Source organism: Epinephelus moara, chromosome 8 (genome assembly GCF_006386435.1).
Source record: "Epinephelus moara isolate mb chromosome 8, YSFRI_EMoa_1.0, whole genome shotgun sequence".
NCBI classification, from domain to species: domain Eukaryota; kingdom Metazoa; phylum Chordata; class Actinopteri; order Perciformes; family Serranidae; genus Epinephelus; species Epinephelus moara.
Window position 1 is genome coordinate 27034013 of NC_065513.1, and position 21157 is coordinate 27055169.

At 41.4% G+C, this 21157-nt stretch overlaps 1 protein-coding gene across 6 annotated transcripts in view; it reads right to left on the reverse strand.

The window, feature by feature from the left end:
* Positions 1–21157, reverse strand: part of pde4d (phosphodiesterase 4D, cAMP-specific) — a 255572-nt gene that overhangs the window by 14670 nt on the left and 219745 nt on the right. For all 6 annotated transcript variants that reach the window (XM_050050736.1, XM_050050737.1, XM_050050735.1 and 3 more), the window contains 5 exons: positions 20523–20714; positions 17345–17381; positions 17163–17239; positions 16690–16739; positions 9718–9830 (listed from right to left, as the gene is read on the reverse strand). In XM_050050736.1, the coding sequence (XP_049906693.1) occupies positions 9718–9830; positions 16690–16739; positions 17163–17239; positions 17345–17381; positions 20523–20714 (469 nt within the window). The remainder of the gene's footprint in view (positions 1–9717; positions 9831–16689; positions 16740–17162; positions 17240–17344; positions 17382–20522; positions 20715–21157) is intronic.

A 21157-nucleotide genomic window follows, 5' to 3' on the forward strand; every position in this document is an offset into this window, starting at 1 on the left:
CAATAAAAATCCTGAAATGCCCACCATGTATTCACAAGTGTAGTAAAAACGTCTCTGCTTTTAAATCCAAACTCACTTAAAAATCTGCGTATGCTCTTTTGTGACATACTTCCAGCCATGTCTATGTGTTTCAAAGTACAGTGCCAGCACAATCAGCTCCTCCCTATCACAGATACATCAAAATGGATGATGGATCCAGAAATGTCACACCTTTGCAGCATTGTTCAATGGGCGACATGTTGGCGAGGAGATACACACAGTATGAGCTTTCTATTTGTGGTCATATAACCCTGCGTCCAAATCTTTGTCAATGATTAACCTCGGTTGCAAAAAACATTTCCACTCCCTGGGAAAGAATTAAAACAAGCACATTAAATCAGGTGTAGAGAAAAATACCTGAATAATTAATTAAAATAGACTAATCTGACACCACATCTTACCTTTATATATCCCCAGGACACAGACAGCAGATAATTTGCCTCAGGCATTTTGACAAATCAACAAAACAGATCCAGAAACAGAAAGGTTCAGGTTTATAGCCCGAAATACAGTTCGATGATGAAAGCGTTAGATGCCTAGCGAAACAAAAGCAGTCCGCAGCTCTGGCCAGTAAAAGACCTCAACCTGAAGAGCCTTCACAGCTCGCCTCAGTGTCCATAAATGAAGCATCACGTTCCCGTCCTGTGAATGTCCACAGAAAGCAGCCCATGTTCCAGGAAGCCGAGACGAAAAGCAGACTCTGGGAGAGGAGCGGGAAGGTGGCTCCCCAAAGATCCAATGAGAGCATATCGTGACCACACACACTGTGATACACACTGACAGGTGCACACACACACACACACACACACACACACTTAGGGACACACTGCTGAGGTTGTGAATAATTGATGATGGTGCGGATGCTTGGTAGATGCCAAAGCACCAGGACAGCAAAAAAAAAAAAATTCTGTGAACAGCTCCCAAACCAGGCTGGCTGCCTGACTGCCTGCCTGCCTCTGTGTGTATCACACAAGCTCCCATGTGAAGAGCACAGGCTGCTTCTCTCGCTGTGTCACACAACAGCAGCAAATCAGGGCCCAGATATGGGCGAAGTGTGAGCTAATCATCCCCTCTGATTGGCTTGGATCGGAGCAGCCTTGAGGTCACCTGCTGTGTGATTGGCTGGGACCGGAGTCAGTGGAAAATGTACCCCTTCCCTTTCCTTCCATTCCTGCAGTGCAGCGGGATGTGGTTTTGTGTGCGCACGTGTGTGTACATCCAGTGCACGTTTGTTTGTGTGTATGCGAGGCATGTTTGCATTGCGTACAATAGCATGTGTGGGCGTATGTGTTTTTGTGTTGAGTGACCTAACCTTCTGTACAGAATGATGTACAAGCACAGGTTACCTCATCCAACATGATACAGTGCTAAAAAACTGAGGTCAACTTTCATGCCGGTATTCATGGGAGGTGAGTCACAGTAACATCACTGTTGAGATGATGTATTACGTAAAAAACAATTAATCTTGCAAAAAGAATGAACGTCACAGTTATCTAAAGTGGGCTCTGTAGGACAGGGACTGAAAGTGCTATTTTCACACAGGCTGCTGTGTTTGTTTGTCGCTGAGCTCAAGAGGTTGTCACTTGTTGGAAACAAGGATCAAACCTGATTGAAGGAAGAGATTTAATGGAACTTTTCAATCAGTAACAGCACAAATGGTCTCCTGGCTGTACACAAATACTTCATGAAAACACTGATTGTCTCTGGCAGTCATTTCTATTGAAACTAATTCAACAGCACTGGATTATCTGCCATTTTAAAGGTAAACTATGCAGGACTTTCCTAAAAAACAATGTATAGACTCATATAAAAGTGATCCCTGTGTGTGGCTGTGTGTTTATCTGCAGAGACTCAGCCCTCTGCCTGTATTTTCTTATTTTCTTGTCAACTTGTTGCGGCCCGGACGTTGCTCTGCACAGCATGCAGGTGAGGTCGGGACTTTTTAACGTAGTTGTCAGACTGTAAGCAGCCCGCATCCAAGAAGAAGCTACGAAAATGAAGGACACAGCGTAGAAAAAAATGCAAATACAGAGAACAAGACTGAATCAGGTTCACTGTTGCTGGAGATACTGTTTACAAACTGTAACTGACAATGCCTGCACTGTATATCTTTAATGCTATTGTATCTTTTATTCCATTTGATCTAATAGTCTCATAGAGATCTCCTTTTCAAGACAATAGAAGTAAGAACGTACATACAGCCATCTAAACAGACAAAAAACCATGACTACAAAAGCAAGTCAGAGAAGCAAAAATCAAGTGCAAAAGAAGAAAAAAAAGGACACACTATGAGAGGGTGAGAGCGAACCAAGACAGTAAAGCTGGAGGTTGGACAGCTAAACAATGAGCTAAACTCACTATAAAGCACCATAAAGCCGAGCAGAGCTTCAAATTTGGGTAAAAAATTCTCTGTACATTCATTGTCACATTGTTTTCTCTTTGTCCTTTGGCACATTTGCATTATAAAAACATAAATTATAGCTGCTGTGATGATGACAGAGCAGCATGTACTGGTTATAAACTTTGGCCAAAACATAGATCGATAAATCAATGATGGTCAAAAGACAGCTTTTGATTCTATATAGAAAAAAGCCTAATCTTGAATCATGAATCTTGCAGGGGTGTCAAACAAACAGCCTGCAGGTCCGAACCAGCCTGCAAAAAAGTCCAATCCGGCCAGCTCAATGACTTTGCACACCTAATATTGATGCACTTGTGAAGGCAAAGAGGTGTTTAGTTTCAGGAGTGAGTTAAACAGTGAGCATGCTGCTGCTTCAGAGGCTTTTCCACCCTGACCAGAACACAGCTCTCTGAAATCACTATGACTACTTACTGTGATCATATCTAAAGATACTGAACATTATGCAAAGTGTTGTCCATCAGCAGCTTCAGTACAAAAGAATCTGTATCAGACTTCTATCTTAAAACAATATTGGTAGAACCCTACAGTGAAGACACTGCCAAACTTCATTTGTAAATGGTGTGTAAGGCAGGGCAAAACTGAGCCTACTTTCTTAATAGCTTCCACTCTAGGGTGGTGTGGTGATGTCAGCATTACTACACAATGCACATGTAATGACAGAGAGTAGTAGTAGTAGTACTTCTTTTTAAGATTATTTTGTTGGGCATTTTTGCCTTTATTTGATGGGACAGATACAGATATATATGAAAACAGGGAGATAGAGAGATGGGACAACATGCAGGAAAAGGATGTCAGACTCAAACTGCTGCTAGGGACTGAGCCTACATGGAGTGCTACCAGGTGAGCTACCAGGGCACCCCAGAGTCCTTGTACTTCTTTGCACTAAAACAAAGGGAAATAATTGGATGTTGAAAAGGGACCAAACCTGTCTCTGCTTACTTTACACCCCACCTCTACAGCCAGCCTGGCACTGTGAGTAATTTACAGCTACGCTGGAGCAGATGAGACAAGAGGCTAACTGAGATCCAGCAGCTTTGATTGACTCTGAGCCAAGCAGGCCAGCACAGGCCCACCACACACACTAACACACGCACGCACACACACACACACACAGTTTACTCCCTGCAGAAGCCTACAGTATACACAAATATAACGCCCACAGACACCCCTCACACAAACTCCCCTCTCTCCGTCACACAAACACACACACACATATTGATAGCTGAGCTGAGAGGTGTGAACACAAACTATTGGGTAGAAATTGGAAAGTGTCACACCAAGCTCAGCTGTGACATGTGTGTAATTTGTTCTTCGGCGGAGTGACCATAAATATCCACTCCCTGCAGTATGTAGCCCATGACACCTCCAGATCTCTGTTGCATTTTTTTTTTTTTCTCATATTCCACATTTATTCTGGTGGCAGACGCCCCCTCTCTACAGAATACAGAGAGAGCAGGAACACACTAATTACCACCACAGATTTTAATGAATGTATCACTGACTGTGAGAAGTAGGTCTGCTGTTCATTCATGACCTTAACAAAATGTGGAGAGGGAATTCTATACAGTATGTAGGATGTTAAACGTTAATGGTAAGAGCTGAGACATACACTCATCAGCCACTTTTTTAGGTACACTTGTTCAACTACTTGTTAACGCAAATAGCTAATCATCCAATCACATGGCAGCAACTCAATGTATTTAGGCATGTAGACATGGTCAAGACGAGTTCAAACCGAGCATCAGAATGGGGAAGAAAGGTGATTTAAGTGACTTTGAACGTGCCATGGTTGTTGGTGCCAGACGGGCTGGTCTGTCAGAAACTGCTGATCTACTGGGATTTTCACACACAACCATCTCTAGGGTTTACAGAGGATGGTCCGAAGAAGAGAAAATATCCAGTGAGCAGCAGTTCTCTGGGTGAAAATGCCTTGTTGATGCCAGAGGTCAGAGGAGAATGGCCAGACTGGTTCAAGATGATAGAAAGGCAACAGTAACTCAAATAACCACTGGTTACAACCAAGGTCTGCAGAAGACCATCTCTGAACCAACAACACGTCCAACCTTGAAGCAGATGGGCTACAGCAGCAGAAGACCACACCAGGTGCCACTCCTGTCAGCTAACAACAGGAAACTGAGGCTACAGTTCACACAGGCTCACCAAAACTGGACAATAGAAGATTGGAAAAACGTTGCCTGGTCTGATGAGTCTGGATTTCTGCTGCCACATTCAGATGGTAGGGTCAGAATTTGGTGTAAACAACATGAAAGCATGGATCCATCCTGCCTTGTATCAACGGTTCAGGCTGCTGGTGGTGGTGTAATGGTGTGGGGGATATTTTCTTGGCACACTTTGGGCCCCTTAGTACCAACTGAGCATGGTTTAAACACCACAGCCTACCTGAGTATTGTTGCTGACCGTGTCCATCCCTTTATGACCACAGTGTGCCCATCTTCTGATGGCTACTTCCAGCAGGATAACGCACCATGTCACAAAGCTCAAATCATCTCAAACTGGTTTCTTGAACATGACAATGAGTTCACTGTACTCCAATGGCCTCCACAGTCACCCGATCTCAATCCAATAGAGCACCTATGGGATGTGGTGGAACGGGAGATTCATATCATGGATGTGCAGCCGACAAATCTGCAGCAACTGTGTGATGCTATCATGTCAATATGGACAGAAATCTCTGAGAAATGTTTCCAGCACCTTGTTGAATCTATGCCATGAAGAATTAAGGCAGTTCTGAAGCCAAAAGGGGGTCCAACCCGGTACTAACGAGGTCTACCTAATAAAGTGGCCAGTGAGTGTAAGTGCAATATATAAACCAAAAAAAAGATGCTTTGATAAATAGATCAAGGTGACACTACTATACCAAGATGCAGACCTTCACAATTTAGAAAATCCAAAAGACAAAATCCACAACTTGGTGTTACTGAAGAATGACTTCGACCTGCACTAACAAGTTACTAACAGAATGATGACCCAATTCAGAGACGTCTCCTGGCTGAAGTAAATCTAACTTTTGAGGTCATAGCAGTACATGTTAAAGTACAGTAAAACGCCAGAGGTTTGTATGGGGGTCTATGAATTATCTATACTGATCATAAGCTGCTCATATCTCTTTTCATCCTTGAAAAGCAGATTGTCCAATTTCGGATCTTCTCAAACCTGGGCTGTGTATAAGTTCAACATTGTGTTTAGCCAGGAAAACAACTGCAAAGGCAGGTGTATCAAGCAGGCTTTTGTACCTGAAATGAACAAGTATTGATGGTGGATGTCCTGGATGACTCACCAGTGGACACAACACACATCAGTCAGTGCATGTCCTTAAGAGTTGACCAAATGAAGCAGAATCTAAGTTCGATCTGCACCATCAACAAAGGGAGAAACAAATATATTCAATGAATCTGAATCGAATCTCCTGCATTAAGGTTTTAGCCAGGTTGTACTACGTGTAGTGGCCAGAAGGGGGATCCAGGCACATGTTGGGTGTAGAAACTGCAAGTGTCCACCTAGACGCTACCTCAACCCTGAAGATGGCCTGAGGTCGAGGATCAATATTGACTGAAAGACCTCTCGTATGATTTTAGGTGCAAATGTCACTCTAAAAGGCCAGACATTTATATTTCTAAGGTCCATTTACCTCACAGGATGCTGCTATTGAGAACCTCTTTCAAAGTTTGTTGACACTTTCCTTGACACCAGTGTCTATCATACATTTTTGAAAACAACCAACATGGCCGCAGCTGACGTGGAACTTTCTGTTGAAGTACTATTTTCAAATTCTAGTGGCAAAAGCGGCAACACTCGTTCATAGACATATTGATGCTACACCAGCTCATCTCTGTTTGTCCATTGCTCAGGGCTACATCACACGTTTCACTGCTCTGACTGACAGTAGGTCTATCCAACTGGCTCCAAAAGCATTTTGGTCTACAGCCGTTGATAATGCTTCTTGGAATTAAAAAAATAGCAGACCAGACTAATTCACATTTCCGATTTGGTCTGGCCATATTAGGCAACCCTTTACCCCCCTTCAAATACAGTTGCAGAGATAGCAGTGCCAAACTTTCAGGAAGGGTTAAGTAAAATGAAAACTGGCACTTCCCACAGAAAGTAATCCAGATTCCAGTTCAACTATTGCATCCTGCCTCGTGCAACAAGAATCAGTCATTAATGATGGGATTTATATTTGACCTGACACTGCTGGATGCCAGAGCCAAGGTTCAACAAACGCTGATTACAATCTGGATCATGACACAACACCAAAACACTGAGAAAATGTTCTCCAAGAGATCTTATCTTCTCTAGAAACTACTTTCTACCCCAAAGTGGGTCCAAGCTGTTAGTCAAGAGTATCTGCTTTGTTCTACTGTACAATGCTACCTTGTGAAATGATCAAACCATGATGTGACACACTTGACCACCACACAATGCTCCTGAAGCAGAGCCAGAGGAAGACCAGGTGCTGATTCTAGAAACACCTGCACCCACACAAAGGGTGGAAATGTAACTGCAGGAGCATCTAAACTAAAACCAGCAGATAGAACACCAATGCCCTGCTCGACCAGCTCAAAGATTATGTGAGTTAGCATGAACTGTACTAGATGTCTATGTAAGTGTAGTACACAGAAGTGTGTGCTTGTATGCTGCTACAGCAGTAACACTGACCATGTCTTTCTGGTGTGAGATCCTTCAGGGCAAACAGGTACAGTATGTCACCTTGTTTGACCTACTGCTACAGAGGTCTCCGGGCTTAATAGAGTAACTCTGAGATGGCTGATAGTCAGAGATGACGTGCATTAATTTCCCAGGTTATGTCAGGATCTGATTGGGGTCATTACTGGGTGATGTTGAAAGCAGACAGAGCAGTGCTGCTTCCACAGAGCAAATGCAAAACTAGAGCAGCTATATAATGTGACACTATAGTGAACAAAGGAGACTAGTATGAGTGGTGATTTCTTACAATGAGGTCACTGGAAATCACATTTAGAGGGAATAAGGTGCAGATTTAGCTGTAATTTGATTTAATTTGCATCATGGGAATTCCATTTCATTGTTCTGTAGTCAGACTTTCCTTCATTGATGAATTGCGGCGTATGTTGAGTGTTGATAAATGAAAGTCTGCAGGATACAGACACAAAGTAAAGGCTATGTGTGGGAGATGTAGTGACTGTATTACCTATGATGTGTTGCTAGAGTGAGATAGCAGGCTGGTTGGGCCTGTGGCTGTTGCCATGACAACCAGGGATAGCTGTGCTGGTGAGCAATGGTGAGACAGTGCATGTTACAGGTTTTTTATCTCCTTCTTCTTCTTTCTTTTTAATCTTTTCACTTTTAAATGAGGTAGACGTCCCGCGGTCGTGCGTGTGACCGCGGTAACATCAGCGGAGAGCGTGTGCACGTTTTGTGTAATTCCTTTGTCTGTCCGTCCTCCCTGCTTCTCCTCTTGGTCCATCCCCCCCTTGTGTGACATCACGGTGTGTGACATCACCAGAGCCCAGAGCTGATCAGCATTCAGAGCGGCACAGCAGCCTCCCTCCACACACACACACACACAAGCATATATACACACAGTGGAGGAGACTGAGCATGCTCACAGCACAACTCCCTGACTGCATGACGATGCTATCACTAACACACATACTGTAGACAATATAACACAACCGGTCAAACGTATATTTTGATGGCTGAAAATGCATCAAAGCACATAATATGAACAGCTCATATGACAACCGAACGTGACTGACTCCTCAGACTCAAACTGTAACCATCATAAAACCTTGACAAATGAACAGGAGAGGGTTTTGATGGAAGGAGCAGGTGACGCTCAGGAGGTAATGTCAATTCAATATGATATTAAGAAAGACCCCTTAAAATGAATAAAATCAACAACCTATAAAGTATTGAATCTATCCGCTCCTGGTATTTACCATAAAGTTGTACTGCACATCAGCTCAGCCTGTCATTGAGCAATCAACACCATGTAACTGCTGTTTAATGACCATCGAGAGAACTGTACAAAGACGTCATTGTAATTTCATATTTCGTCATTCATGTATGGATTTTAGTGTTGTCAAAAATACTGATTTATCGATACATATTGTTTCTAAACATTTAAAACAGTTTCAATATTCATTAGTACCAGCTGGGCTTTCTTTCTCTCTCTTATTGTTAATGTTTACAAGAAAAGAAAATGTTATAGTTGTCATGTTAGAGCCATTTTATATTTATCTTTTTTTAAATGACGTTCTTTATTGAAAAATAACTGGAAGTCATACAGAAATACAGTACTTTTTCTTCCATTTTTTCTTTTCTTAACAAACATCCCCTGGCCTTGAAAGTCCATGGAAATACAGGGATTTTAAATTTATCTTTTAATAAAAAAAATAATTTCATGCCCTTTATATCAGTTTTTTCCCATCATTTTGAATATCGATATTTTTCAAGGTATTATATCGAAGTCAGAAATCGCAGTATCGTGACAGCACTAATAGAAATGCAGCATTCGGTGTGGATAGGTAAAAAAGTCTGCTTAAGTTCTGCATTCTTGAGAAATCTACAGACAGCTGTTTGCAGCCAGTTCAAGTGTCAGATATTCATGACAACCACACACTAATTCTGTAACCTTTTAACAAAAAGTATAGATATATAATATACAGTACAGTTTATAATAGTGTAACCTTGTGTGAAGATCAGTATACACTACAAAACTGCCAAACAAAGGCGATTTTTAAGACAAATTTTAAGGAGGATTTGTGGGAAAGGTTGAAGGTTCACCTCTGAGTGAGGGAATCTGAACTATGGGAGTGAAGGTGCAAGGAGTGAATGTGCTTATAATGTTATTTTCTTGTTTACAATTGTGTGTGTCTATGTATTTCTTGCTGTTTCCATTGAGGACCACTTTGGAAATAAGTGTTTCTAGTCATGCATTTTTGTGTCACGATACTCCTTTGAGTGGTTGTGCTCTTGAATTCCTCATAAAAATAAAATTAAGATGCATCATACCTACATAAAAATATGAAATCACACCATCAAAGCAAAGTTAAAGAACACATCCTGTCCATATCAGCCACAAAACACACAACAGTGAATCCTGGGTAGCAGCGTCTATATGTTTCACTAAATAACACCAGAAGTGTATTCACACAATTGGGAAATTGGGGTCTGACCAGAAAATGCAGCAGCATGTATATATATTAACACATCCAACAGATATGGTAGTTAGTGTAAACTTTTGTTCTTCTTACCTTGTTAGAGGCCATCTCGCTGACCGAGTGTCTCGTCTGCAGCGTCTCCAGCTGGTCCAGACACCAGTCCAGCTCCTCCAGGGTCTCAGTGGCCAGTTTCTGGTAGGCCTCCTCTGCAGGGGCAAGACAGGAGGGCAAGGGGTCAGTAAGAGCCCGCTTCAGAGGGCTAGTGGACGGTCCAGGCCCGGGGTCTCCCACCCCACATACAGCTAAGCTGGGATACCCCGAGTAGACACATGGGTGACTCTTCATACTGGACAGGTGAGCCAGCTGTGCGGGTCTGGGAGTTTTCCTGTATCCTAACCCACAGATGAGCAGTCACAGGTCAGCTGCAGCAAACGCTCACTGTTTCCCCTCAGAGAAAAGAAACCTCCGGTGACGTCCTACAGTTCGAATCCTTATTTCCTCCTTTTAAAAAGTAAGTCAGATACAATCCCAGGGAGTATACTTGCAGGTGATGGATGGCTAATGGCCACCCTGAGTCAGTTCTGGGTGTCCAAATGAATGTTAACAGTAAGAAAATCACAGCAGAGAATACAGAGGTAACAGCAATCTCACACAGACAGACTCATTCACTGCCTCCCATACACAGCACACATATCACAGTCAGCGATCTAGGTGTGTGAGCTTTACGCTATCATTCATAAGAGAGTATGTAATTCCAGTCATGTAGCAGGATGAACAGCAGTTTGCTTAGCAGGCCCATGTCTGCCATAGGAGGGATGGAGGGAAGACAGGGACGGTGGGAAAAGAGAATCCAGTGAGAGGCTCACAACCAGGCAACATCCATGTCAGCACTGTCCAGCAAGGAGCAAGATTGTTCAGAGCATCCTGACATGGTTAACAAATACAGAGACATCTCAAACACACACACACACGGACGCACACAGACACACACATGCATCCACACTCACACACACACACTCACACCAGACGAAATGCTAACCATAACACATCATGATTTTGTCTCCTTAGCCCCTCTGCCAATGAAAATATCCATGGTGTCCGGGAAGCAAATGGTGTAATCCGGTGCTGTGTGTGTGCTGGGTAGTGTTTCCTATAGATGCTGTGTGTATAGGGGGTGGGCTGCTGTTGCTTCGGCGTCCCTGGTAGCCAAACGTGCTGCTCTCCCCAAGCTGTACCTAAAGCCTGAGAGGACTGCACTGTGGATGGGGAAGGGAGGAGGACAAGAGATGGAGTGGAGCAACGGAGGATTGGAGCCAGAGCTGGGAGCTCCCTATACTGTGTGTGTGTGCTTGCATGCTGATATGTGCTCAGCATACAGATACACCAAAACAGAGGTAAACAAATAGATGACTGAGACTATGGTAAAGATGGTTAGTGTCACATCCCTGCATCAATGTCTCTCTTTGGTTTTTTCATTTGGAATTGAAGACATGCCCCTTCTCAAAGTCAGCCTATGTTAACAGAAAATGTCACCTTGTCAGAAGCCAATTAATATTGATGCCTTGACTAATTTGGGAAAGCACAGGCTTTTAATGCCATGTGATCTGTGATCTGGGAGGGGGGTCACTTTAGCTGTAATTCAATTACACAGACGGAGAAAACAGAAGCAGATTAAAATACAGAGGCTTTACATTCAGACCCTGTTAAAGCCTTTGGGAAAATACTGCCGTTCTTTAGGCTTAAATTATAAAAATGCTGCTTTGCCCAATTATCTTTCATTCTGGGACATTTTATTCTCAAAGTAAATGATGCAAAGTTACAGCTCTGGGTTGCATATGCAGTTTTTAGCTCCTTGGGCTCCAGTGCATCATAATATTATATTGTATGTTTGGGAACATGCACACCAGGACCAACTGACCATCCTTAAACCTTTTCTGACACCTCCTATTCTCAAAAATATCCCCCCTCTCCTGCTCCATTGTCTTTGACACATCTCTCCCTCCCTTCTTCCATCAGTCCCCTTCCTCTCCCACAATCCTCGTTTCCTCCGCTGATCTCTGAACATCCTTCCTCCTCCCCTCTTTTGTCTCCTTTCTGTCTCTCTCCTCTTTCTTTCTCTCTCTCTCTGTCTCCCCTTTCTCTCCCCCCCACCTCACCCCTCTCTCGCTGTCTCTCTCCCTGGTGTGGTTTCAGTGGCTGGGGTGCTACTCTTTCTGACAGCAACTGCACTGACGTCAATGACATTCTTCTCATGCTTAGTGCGACATCAGACACCGGCGCTCGGAGAGGCCACTCTGCTGCACAGACGCAGGGCTGCAGCCAAACTATGTACCGGAACAGCTCGACGGTGAAGTCGGACTGTGAGAGGGAGAAGATGAGAGAGGAGGAGGAGGAGGACAAAAAATGCAGAGATGAAGAGACAGCAGGAGAGGGGAGACTGAACTGATGGGAAATAATGCTGATGTGATTTCACTTGTTTGGATAATTCATATATGTTGTCACTTTGTTATACATCAGACCAAATGCTTGTTGTTTAGCAGCTTACATTTTAAGACAGTATCATGTGTCAGTTACAAAATAAATGGGTTCCAACAGACTGCACTGTACCACATGTGTCACTGGCCAATACAATGATTTTTTCCCCCTTTTAATTCCATTTAATGATGATTACTTTCACTCTGATTCATTCCTCATACTCAGTTTTTTTGATCAACTGTTGAAGAAGCACAACTAGAAAGAAAATGGGAAAAATGAACTCTACACAAGACTCAAAAAGACGACACTGGGCTGGAATAATAATCAATAAATACACTAATCCTTAAGGCTGTAAAAATGTGCATTTACCCAAGCAGCTTTTGTTTTGTTCGCTCTAAATTTTTCAACTATTTTACTATTTCTTTATGCTGTTGTAACTGACATGTCAGCGTCATAAAAAATGTTTTAATATTGATCTAAGTGGAAAAAAAAAAAAATCATATTTAGTACCTCCACTCTGCTCCATGTCTTTAAAACCTGATCCATTGAAAGGTCTGACCCATTTAAATGAAATATAATATTTATTTGAGACCTGATAGAGTAACTCAAGCCCTGTTGTTTCCATATAAAGTACAAGATGCAATTTCAAGGAGAAAAGGAAAGGTAGAGAAGTTTAGAGTCATATCCTCACTCATATTATTAACTTTATACCCACAATAAAAATGTTTCGAAAAAAACTCCAAGAACATTTTGGATCAAGTGTATGGGATGTAAAATATTAAAATAATATTACACATACTAGTGTTGCATGATATTGGATTTTTGCCAATATCTGATATGCCAATATTTTTCAACAATTTTGTCTGATTGTCAGCTGATCAATGCACTCATTTCTTTCCTCCTAACTGCAGTTGAATTAACATATTATTATGCCAACTCTTACCTTTGAGCTGTAAAATTATTTATTTATTTTTGTTTATTTTTTTTCTGGGAATTTTAAAACAGTGAGGATATTTGTTGTCATTGTTGTAATTATTGTCATTAGTAGTTTATTGTGGTTAATTTATTGTTTTTTCTGCGTGTTTTTTTGACTATTGTTTTGTAGTTTTCCTGTTTTCTTGTTGTATTTTGTTTCTTTTCCCCTTGGATTTTCAATTATTTGTTTTACACTATGATGTTATGTTTGCTTGCGTGGACCCCAGTAAGAGTTGTTGCTGTGTTGGTAGTGACTAATAGGGGTCCAAATAAATAAATAAATACGAACCCGGGCCGCTGCGGCAACAGCCTCGTACATGGGGCGCCTGCTCTACCACTAAGCCACCGACGCCCCCGCAACCAGAGCAAACTTAACCTATTGCGACTCATCAAAGTCACGAAAAAAAAAAAAAAAGTTTCATCAGCTTGTCATATGCAAAAAGTGTTTATTCACGGTTGTGATATTTCACTGTAAAGCCTTTATCTGCAGATACCAATGACATGCTGATATTATCCTGCACCCCTACCACTGTTTGGTCTCTCATTAGCTTTAACCAGCATCTACTCTCATCCACAACAGGTTAAAGGTCCCAGACCTACCAAAATGTTTTTTCAAACCCTTGACAACTCTAAAAAAAATCTTCTGTTTCTGAATAAGTCCATAACGGAAAAATGACACACAGTAGAGGACGGCAGTCGGATGTGGATAGATAGGAAATTAAAGAAGAAGTCTAAATATAATCCTTCTTTCATCACTCGTATCCTATCCCAAACTGATTTACTGAGTTTCCGTTAATTATTCCTCCTTTATTGTGCTTATCTGCAGGATGACTTAGTCGCCGCCTCAGCGAGCCTTTGCATTACAAGCAGTCAATACTCTCTAACAATCACGCTCATGACTCACAGCTGTCACCAGTTTATGGCAGGGCCCATAATGGCTGTGCACCAGTATGATTGTGTTCTAAATATAGCCCAATGTCACCAGTTCCTCATATATACGCAGGTTATGTATTGGGTTATTGGAAGGAATGTGTGCATGGATCTCCGTCATATGTGGAAGAAGAAAGAACTTTTTTAAACACTTTAAAAAAACAATATTAATAAAATTAATGTTTTACCTCCTTTACAACATGCACAAATGTGTGTGATACTATGAGTGGGATAATTTCACCAAACAAAACACAGTGAAATTATTTATTAATGCTGGAGGTTATATGGTCTCTCCTGCAAACACCAGCCAGGTTACAGCCATTGATACTTTGATACTGCTAAAAAGCAAAGTGACTGTCAAGGACAAGTCTATTCTCGCCATCTAAGACCGTCTGTGCCATGTCCTCCTCACAACAAAAACTCTCAAAGTAGGCCAGACGGGCTTTGCAGCAGATGCTATCTGTCTACTGGTTACAGCACATCAGACTATTCAAGTCAGGTATGACTTTAGATATATGGACGTACAATCCATTATTGAGGTATTAATATGTCTGTGGTTATGAATGAAGTGTTGGAGGTCTCAAGGCACTGAACTGGTGTCTGTATTGTATGAACTAAAACTTCTTCCTTAGCTATCCTAACACACATACAGAGGTGATATGGGGCGAAGAAAGTGGTTTGCCATTGAACATGAAGCTTTCTATGAAGAAAACTGGAATAATAATTCAAGAAAAAGCCAAACAAAGTTGGTTCAAACATGAAGTGAGGGTCACCAACACCATAGTTTACATCCGCTACAAAACTACTTCCTGGAATATATGTGGGGTTCATTAAATGTCTGTAATATGCATTGGAGCTGCAATGATTACTTTAAAGAAGTTGTCAACTATTAAATTACTCCTAAACTAATTTGACAAGTGATAAATTGGTATGAGTAATTTTTTAAAGAAAAACCTGTAAAAAATACTCTGGTTTCAGCTTCGTAAAATGTTAATATTTTCTGGTTTCTTTATTCCTCTATGACAGTAGACTGAATATATTTGGGTTGTGGACAAAACAAGACATTTGAGGACGTCATCTTGGGCTTTGGGAAACACAGATTGATATTTTTCACCATTTTCTGACATTTTTAGAATAAAATTTAATCAATTAATTGAGAAAATATTCAAAAGATTACTCGACACCGGAAATAACTGTTAGCTGCAGCCCTGATATGCACAGGATGGATGTGACAACTTGCAACGGACAGCAGACACCGAGCATCGTTTCATAACTGACCAACTGTCTTGCCAAACTCCTGTAACTGTTATTAGCTTTTCAGAAATTCCTGCAAACATCTTGGCTATAGAAAGAAAAAAGCCACACCAATCCAAACTTGATAGAAAATAGCAGAACAACAGCTGCGGACAGGGAAATATTTGTTCTTTTTTCACTTGGCCATTGCTTTGCTAAAGTAAACCAATCACCCGCAAAATACGTTGTCCATATTTGTATTCTGACCATGTTGGATTTTATGTTCATGTTCTTTGGCTGCCTGCACGCATGGATCTGTCTGCCAGCCCCTCATCACCACCATGCTGATATCTTACAACAGACAAAAACATCACTTACACACCACCAGCATCCTTTGTATCAGCTTTAATCTATCCAGCCTCCAGTTTTAAATAAAAGGGTGCATATTACCACCAAAACTATTCCTCTTGTGTGTAGGTATATGTACGAGTATGTATGTTATGTCTATGAGTATGCCTGTTGATGACTTTTGTTTGTCTATTGGTGACCTTTATGTTACTGGTATGTGTTGTGTTTTGTGTTTAAGCTGCAAACCACAGGGATAAATAAAAGTATATATCCTTTAAGTCCACTATTTAGCATTTACTGTACAAGCAGTGCATACACATGAGATAAATGGTTTACAACACACGGCAATGTCATTGTGAGCAGAGGAGAGCATTTGTAAGAGTGTATTAATGCACAGTATTTGTCCTATATGAATTATATTATAGTTGTTGACAAATAGGTGTAATACATACTAAATGTACTTTGTATCGCACCTTTAACGGAAATAAAATTCACAAAAGACCACCATATAAACAAAAAATTAATTAAAAAAGAGGAAAATATATAATAATAACAGTTTAATACATTACTACACACGTATATATGCTCACAACTACGTTACAGTGTGTTGCAAACCATTTATTGGATGTTTATATCCTGCTTATATCTGCTAAATAGCTAAGTGTTACCTCTGGGGATGGGATGATATGCGACGTTAGCATGGATTGCGATTACAAACACTCACAATGAGTTCATAAGATATAAGATCATGGTGAATTCCGTCTCCAGCAGCATCCAAAGAGACTGCAGGGCAACCATCAATAAAAGAGACTCTGCAAAAACAGGCTGCATGTGCACCAACTTCAAAGAATGCAACCAATTTAAATGAAGAATTCGCATATTTCATATCGAAATATATGATGCCATTGCAAATGCTTAAAAACCCTGGCTTTATATAATTGTTTTTCCACTAAAAAGGATGTCCACTATAAAAAAAAGTTATGTGTCTACGGCCAAATCTAATCCTGATTCCCAGACCACACATCGAATCACACATATACAACACACACAAACACATTCACACACACAACACAAGCCACCATGGTGCTCTTACTGTCCACATACCTGTGAAGGTGGTCTTGGTGATGGGTGGTGGGTTACACATGGGTGATCTCCTGTCATGGAGGAAACAAACACACACTGAGACATTTCCAACAGTGATTTACCTCGAAATATTTTTATTAAAAATTCTCTACATGACTCAAGGAAGCACCATTTCCCCTCACTTGTTCCTACACATGTAGAGGGGGCACTGTAGCAGAGTGCAGCTTTACACTGTTGCTACTGTTGTTGTAGTACTCATTATGAACAGCAGAGGGCGAGCAAGGCCAGACTGTGAGTGAGCACTGGACACAAACGACTCCAAATCACTGCCACTTACTGAGCAGAACATCTTAGTCATAAAGTGACTGTCATCACATATTGTGATATGCTGGCATGTTGATCACTGTTGCCTCTAATACAGTCACTTCACCCACTGTGACAGATTTCTGTTTGAAAAAAATAAAAAATAAAATAAAATACAGCTGGTAACTTACTTATTGGATGCTCTGTCTTGCTGTAGATTAGTTAATGCACCAAAGTTGTTTCGTACAGTTCTCAAGCTGGCAAGAACCTGAAGGGCACACAATAGGTTAGGACTCATAAATCATACATCAGTCTACGACAATGTAAAAATGAAGACGATACAAACGATAAATAAGCGGGCAAAAGTGCTCACCTGTGCAAATGGCGTTACAATCATATCGTCACCATGACTGAAAGACACAAAGACGGTAGCTTTAATGTTAGTTGCAGAGCTACAGTGTATTGACATTTGACAACAGAGTAGTGTGCTCATGGGCTGAAATGGTCAAGGGGAGGAGAGACGGGGAGGGAGGAGCGAGGGTCATCACATTAGATTAGTTTCAGCATCTCTGATGCACTCGATCACGGTGACATGTTTACTCATCAGCTGCCAGCTGAGGCCCGACGTCACAGAGTTTAGTAATTTCAGGACTGTTTGAGGTTTCAGGGAGAGATCTATTGGTGGACATGTGTCGGTACACATAAGGTTGAAGGCTGCAGTGATTATTATTTTTATTATGAATTCTATTATTTTCTTGATTAATCGATTGTTTCATCAATGAAATGACAGAATATAAAGACACATGCTCTGTGTAATTTCCTAGAATCCAAGGTGACGTCTTCAGATGAGATTTGAAGTCCAGAAATCCAAAGCTTTTCAGTTTATTATCATGCATGACAAAGAAAAGCATCAAACTCCACATTTAAGGAGCATGACACCAGCAAATGTTGCGCTTTTTTGCTTAAAAAATTACTGTTTGATTAATTTTCTGTCAATTGACGAACAGATTAATCGACTAAATGTTGCAGCTGTAACAAGCTAGTGTAGTGAATGTCATTTCCAGAATATACCTCACAGCAAGGACACTGTGAAAACCTGCCAGCTGCCTTTGCGCTTGCTGTACAGACATGTCCCTCACAGTTACCCTTACTCCTCGTCCTTTCCTTCTCTGTCCATCCCTCCTCCTCTCCGCCCTAAACCATATCCCATAGGCAGTCATCATTTCATTTTTTTTTTTAACTTTTATTTATCCAAGGAAAAGTCAGCTGAGCACACCCCTGACTTTGCTTCAGCGACTGCCCCAGTTTTGAAGCCCTTGCACACATGGCTCCTGGAGTTGGTGGACCGCAGGAGCCTTGCTCAAGGGCACCTCAGTGGGCATTGTTAAGGGAGTGGAGAGCATGTAGCATTCTTATCTGGCAGGGCGCTGGAAACGGCAGCACTTTCGTGAGAGATTTTTAACTAGAAGCGCTCCGAGCCGCCGCACAAAAGCATCAGAGCGCCCTAAAAAGGTGCAGGCTGCATATGCTCTCTCTTCATTGGGACAATTTTAGGTTACACTTTACTTGAAGGTATTGACATAAGGGTGACATGACACTGTCATAACTATGACATGACACTGTCATGAATTTGTCATGAACATTATGTACATGTCATAAACGTTTATGACTGCTGTCATTAAGTGTCATTCCGTTTTTGTAATGACAAGTTGACATTGTTTGGGTTGTCTTGATTATGACAACTTGACATTAATTAAAGTGACATTACCAGAAGATGTCTTTGTCATGACAAGTTGACATTAAATTTGTTAGGGATGTCCTTATAATGACAACTTGACATTAACCAGGATGACACTACCAGATGATGCCTTTGTCGTAACAATAATAATCATTATGTCAACTTGTCATAAACACAAAAAGAGGTGCATTTCTTGTTAATGTCAACTTGTTATGACAAATACAACTTCTGGTAATGTCATCCTGGTTAATGTCAAGTTGTCATTATAAGGACATCCCAAACAAATTTAATGTCAACTTGTCATGACAAAGACAATAATGTTCATGGCAGGTTCATGACCGTGTCATGTCATAGTTATGACAGTGTCATGTCACTCTTATGTAGATACCTTCAAGTAAAGTGTTACCCAATTTTAAAAAGACAGAGAAACTACATGGACACTCAGCCTTACTCACTCAGTTCCAGCTAAAGGAATCTTCAACAATGAACTCTGAGTCAAAAACCTGGTGACCTCTCGCGCTACATTTTAAATGTGAGCACTGTCAACATCAGCTCAGGTGACAGGAGCGCGTCAGTGACTGCAACCACGTCATGCACACGCCCACAACCACGTGAGCTGACGTGCCTGGCAGGAAAGTCAAAAGAGATGCAGGCTTGTAATGCGCTCCAAATAAGACAAATAGAAGGTACTCAAGAGTGACAGAAAAATCAGAGGGACAGGTGAGTTAAGATACAGGTGGTGACCTTTCTACCTCGGCCTTCTGGGGTCACACACAGACTATAACTGCTCTGTTGTGATGTTTTCTTGTAAGGAACGTCCTCTGAGAAATTTCTACACTATGTTCTTCGGAAGATGTGTTGTTAAGTACTTCAGGGAACATGCAATTTCATTTTTTATAAGTTCAACTTGATTGTGGAGCTGTATTATTAATTTCATAGCGAGAGCTGTTAAGTCAAGTCGCCTCGCCACTGCAGCTATCTCAGGTTTCCTTGGGTGTGCAATTCATCGGAGAAAAAGATATAAGAATGAGGCGTAAAAGGTTTTTTTTAATGTGGTTTTAACATGGTAACTGGATAGTAGGTGTAGGTCATAGAACGGTCATTGGTTTACTACTCCAGAGTGAAAAGCAGCAGTAAGGAGGAGGAAGTCTAAGGTTACTACAGGACATTATTTTTCATCCTTTTGTCTATTTGTCTTTCCTCTAGGCTGGATCGAAATGCTATATTCTCAGTCAATATTTTTATTTCCTGTAGCACTAAGTGTACAGTACATGTAACTGGATAGCCACCACTGCGTGGGAAATGCTATATCAATATATAGGCTGCACCAACCCAGAATATGCCCGCTGGTTTGTGTGTTTTATCATCATGTCTCGAGGTGTAAGGCAGTGGGGGGTTAGTATTATAAAAGACAAATGACCAAACACACACAGAATGTTGGCAGATTAAATGCAGCACACAAATCGATCCCATTGTCCTCATGAGTTATACAGACACAATCGACCCATCCCATGAACTGTGCTGGTGGATACTTTGTGACTCGCCACCTTGTTCATGCTACTGGAATACGGCTAAGAATAGATGTGACACTTCACAATCAGCTGTTGGTCATGCACACTTCCCACCGTGGCTAAAGCCAGCCGCGTGGCAGCTTTAAGACCGGGTCTAATAAACATCCAGCCATGACACAGATTCAGAGAGTCAGAAATAAAAAAGCAGAATTAACCACATTCAGCACAGTGGGGAGCGTCGGGGTGTTTTTTTTTTTTTTAAATGAAGAAGCAGGTGGACGCCAAAGACATCGTGCACTCACATGTCACTGGCAATGGAGGAGTTTCGGGACATAGACTTGGGCGAGAGGTCGTAGTCGCTGTCGGAGCGGTAGAGGAACGACTCTCTCCGTTGGCTGTGGACAAAATTGGCCTGCAGGATGAGGCCTGAGCCCGGGCTGGCCATGGGGTCCAGGGGGCTGCGACCTGATGACGTGCCATTGTCCACATCGAAACTATGGAGAGAAAAAGAGGGGAAAGACACAAAGATTATAATATGATATTGTACAGTCGATACAAAATGGTTTTGAGGGCATTTGAAAACATTTGTGATCATGTGAACATTTGTGAACTCCCCAGTGACTCTCCAAGAGACAAAATATCTAACTATTCTGTCTGTACATCTGTCTGGCTTTGAATCAATCTGACATAGTGGCCAAACTGTGTACCTACAACTTCCAGGTCCGTCACATGATGCTACAGGGCCTGAAATTACTCATTCCCATAGACTTACATAGTGAGATATCTGTGAACCAGTAGATTTCAGAAGGCAAATCAACTTCCCTTTGAAAACACTTCAATAAATAGCCTGTAATTAAATTATTAGGCCCATAAAGTTGTAAAATTCACTAATAGCTGAATACAGTGATTTTCCAACTGTCAGTCATGTGAGAGAGCT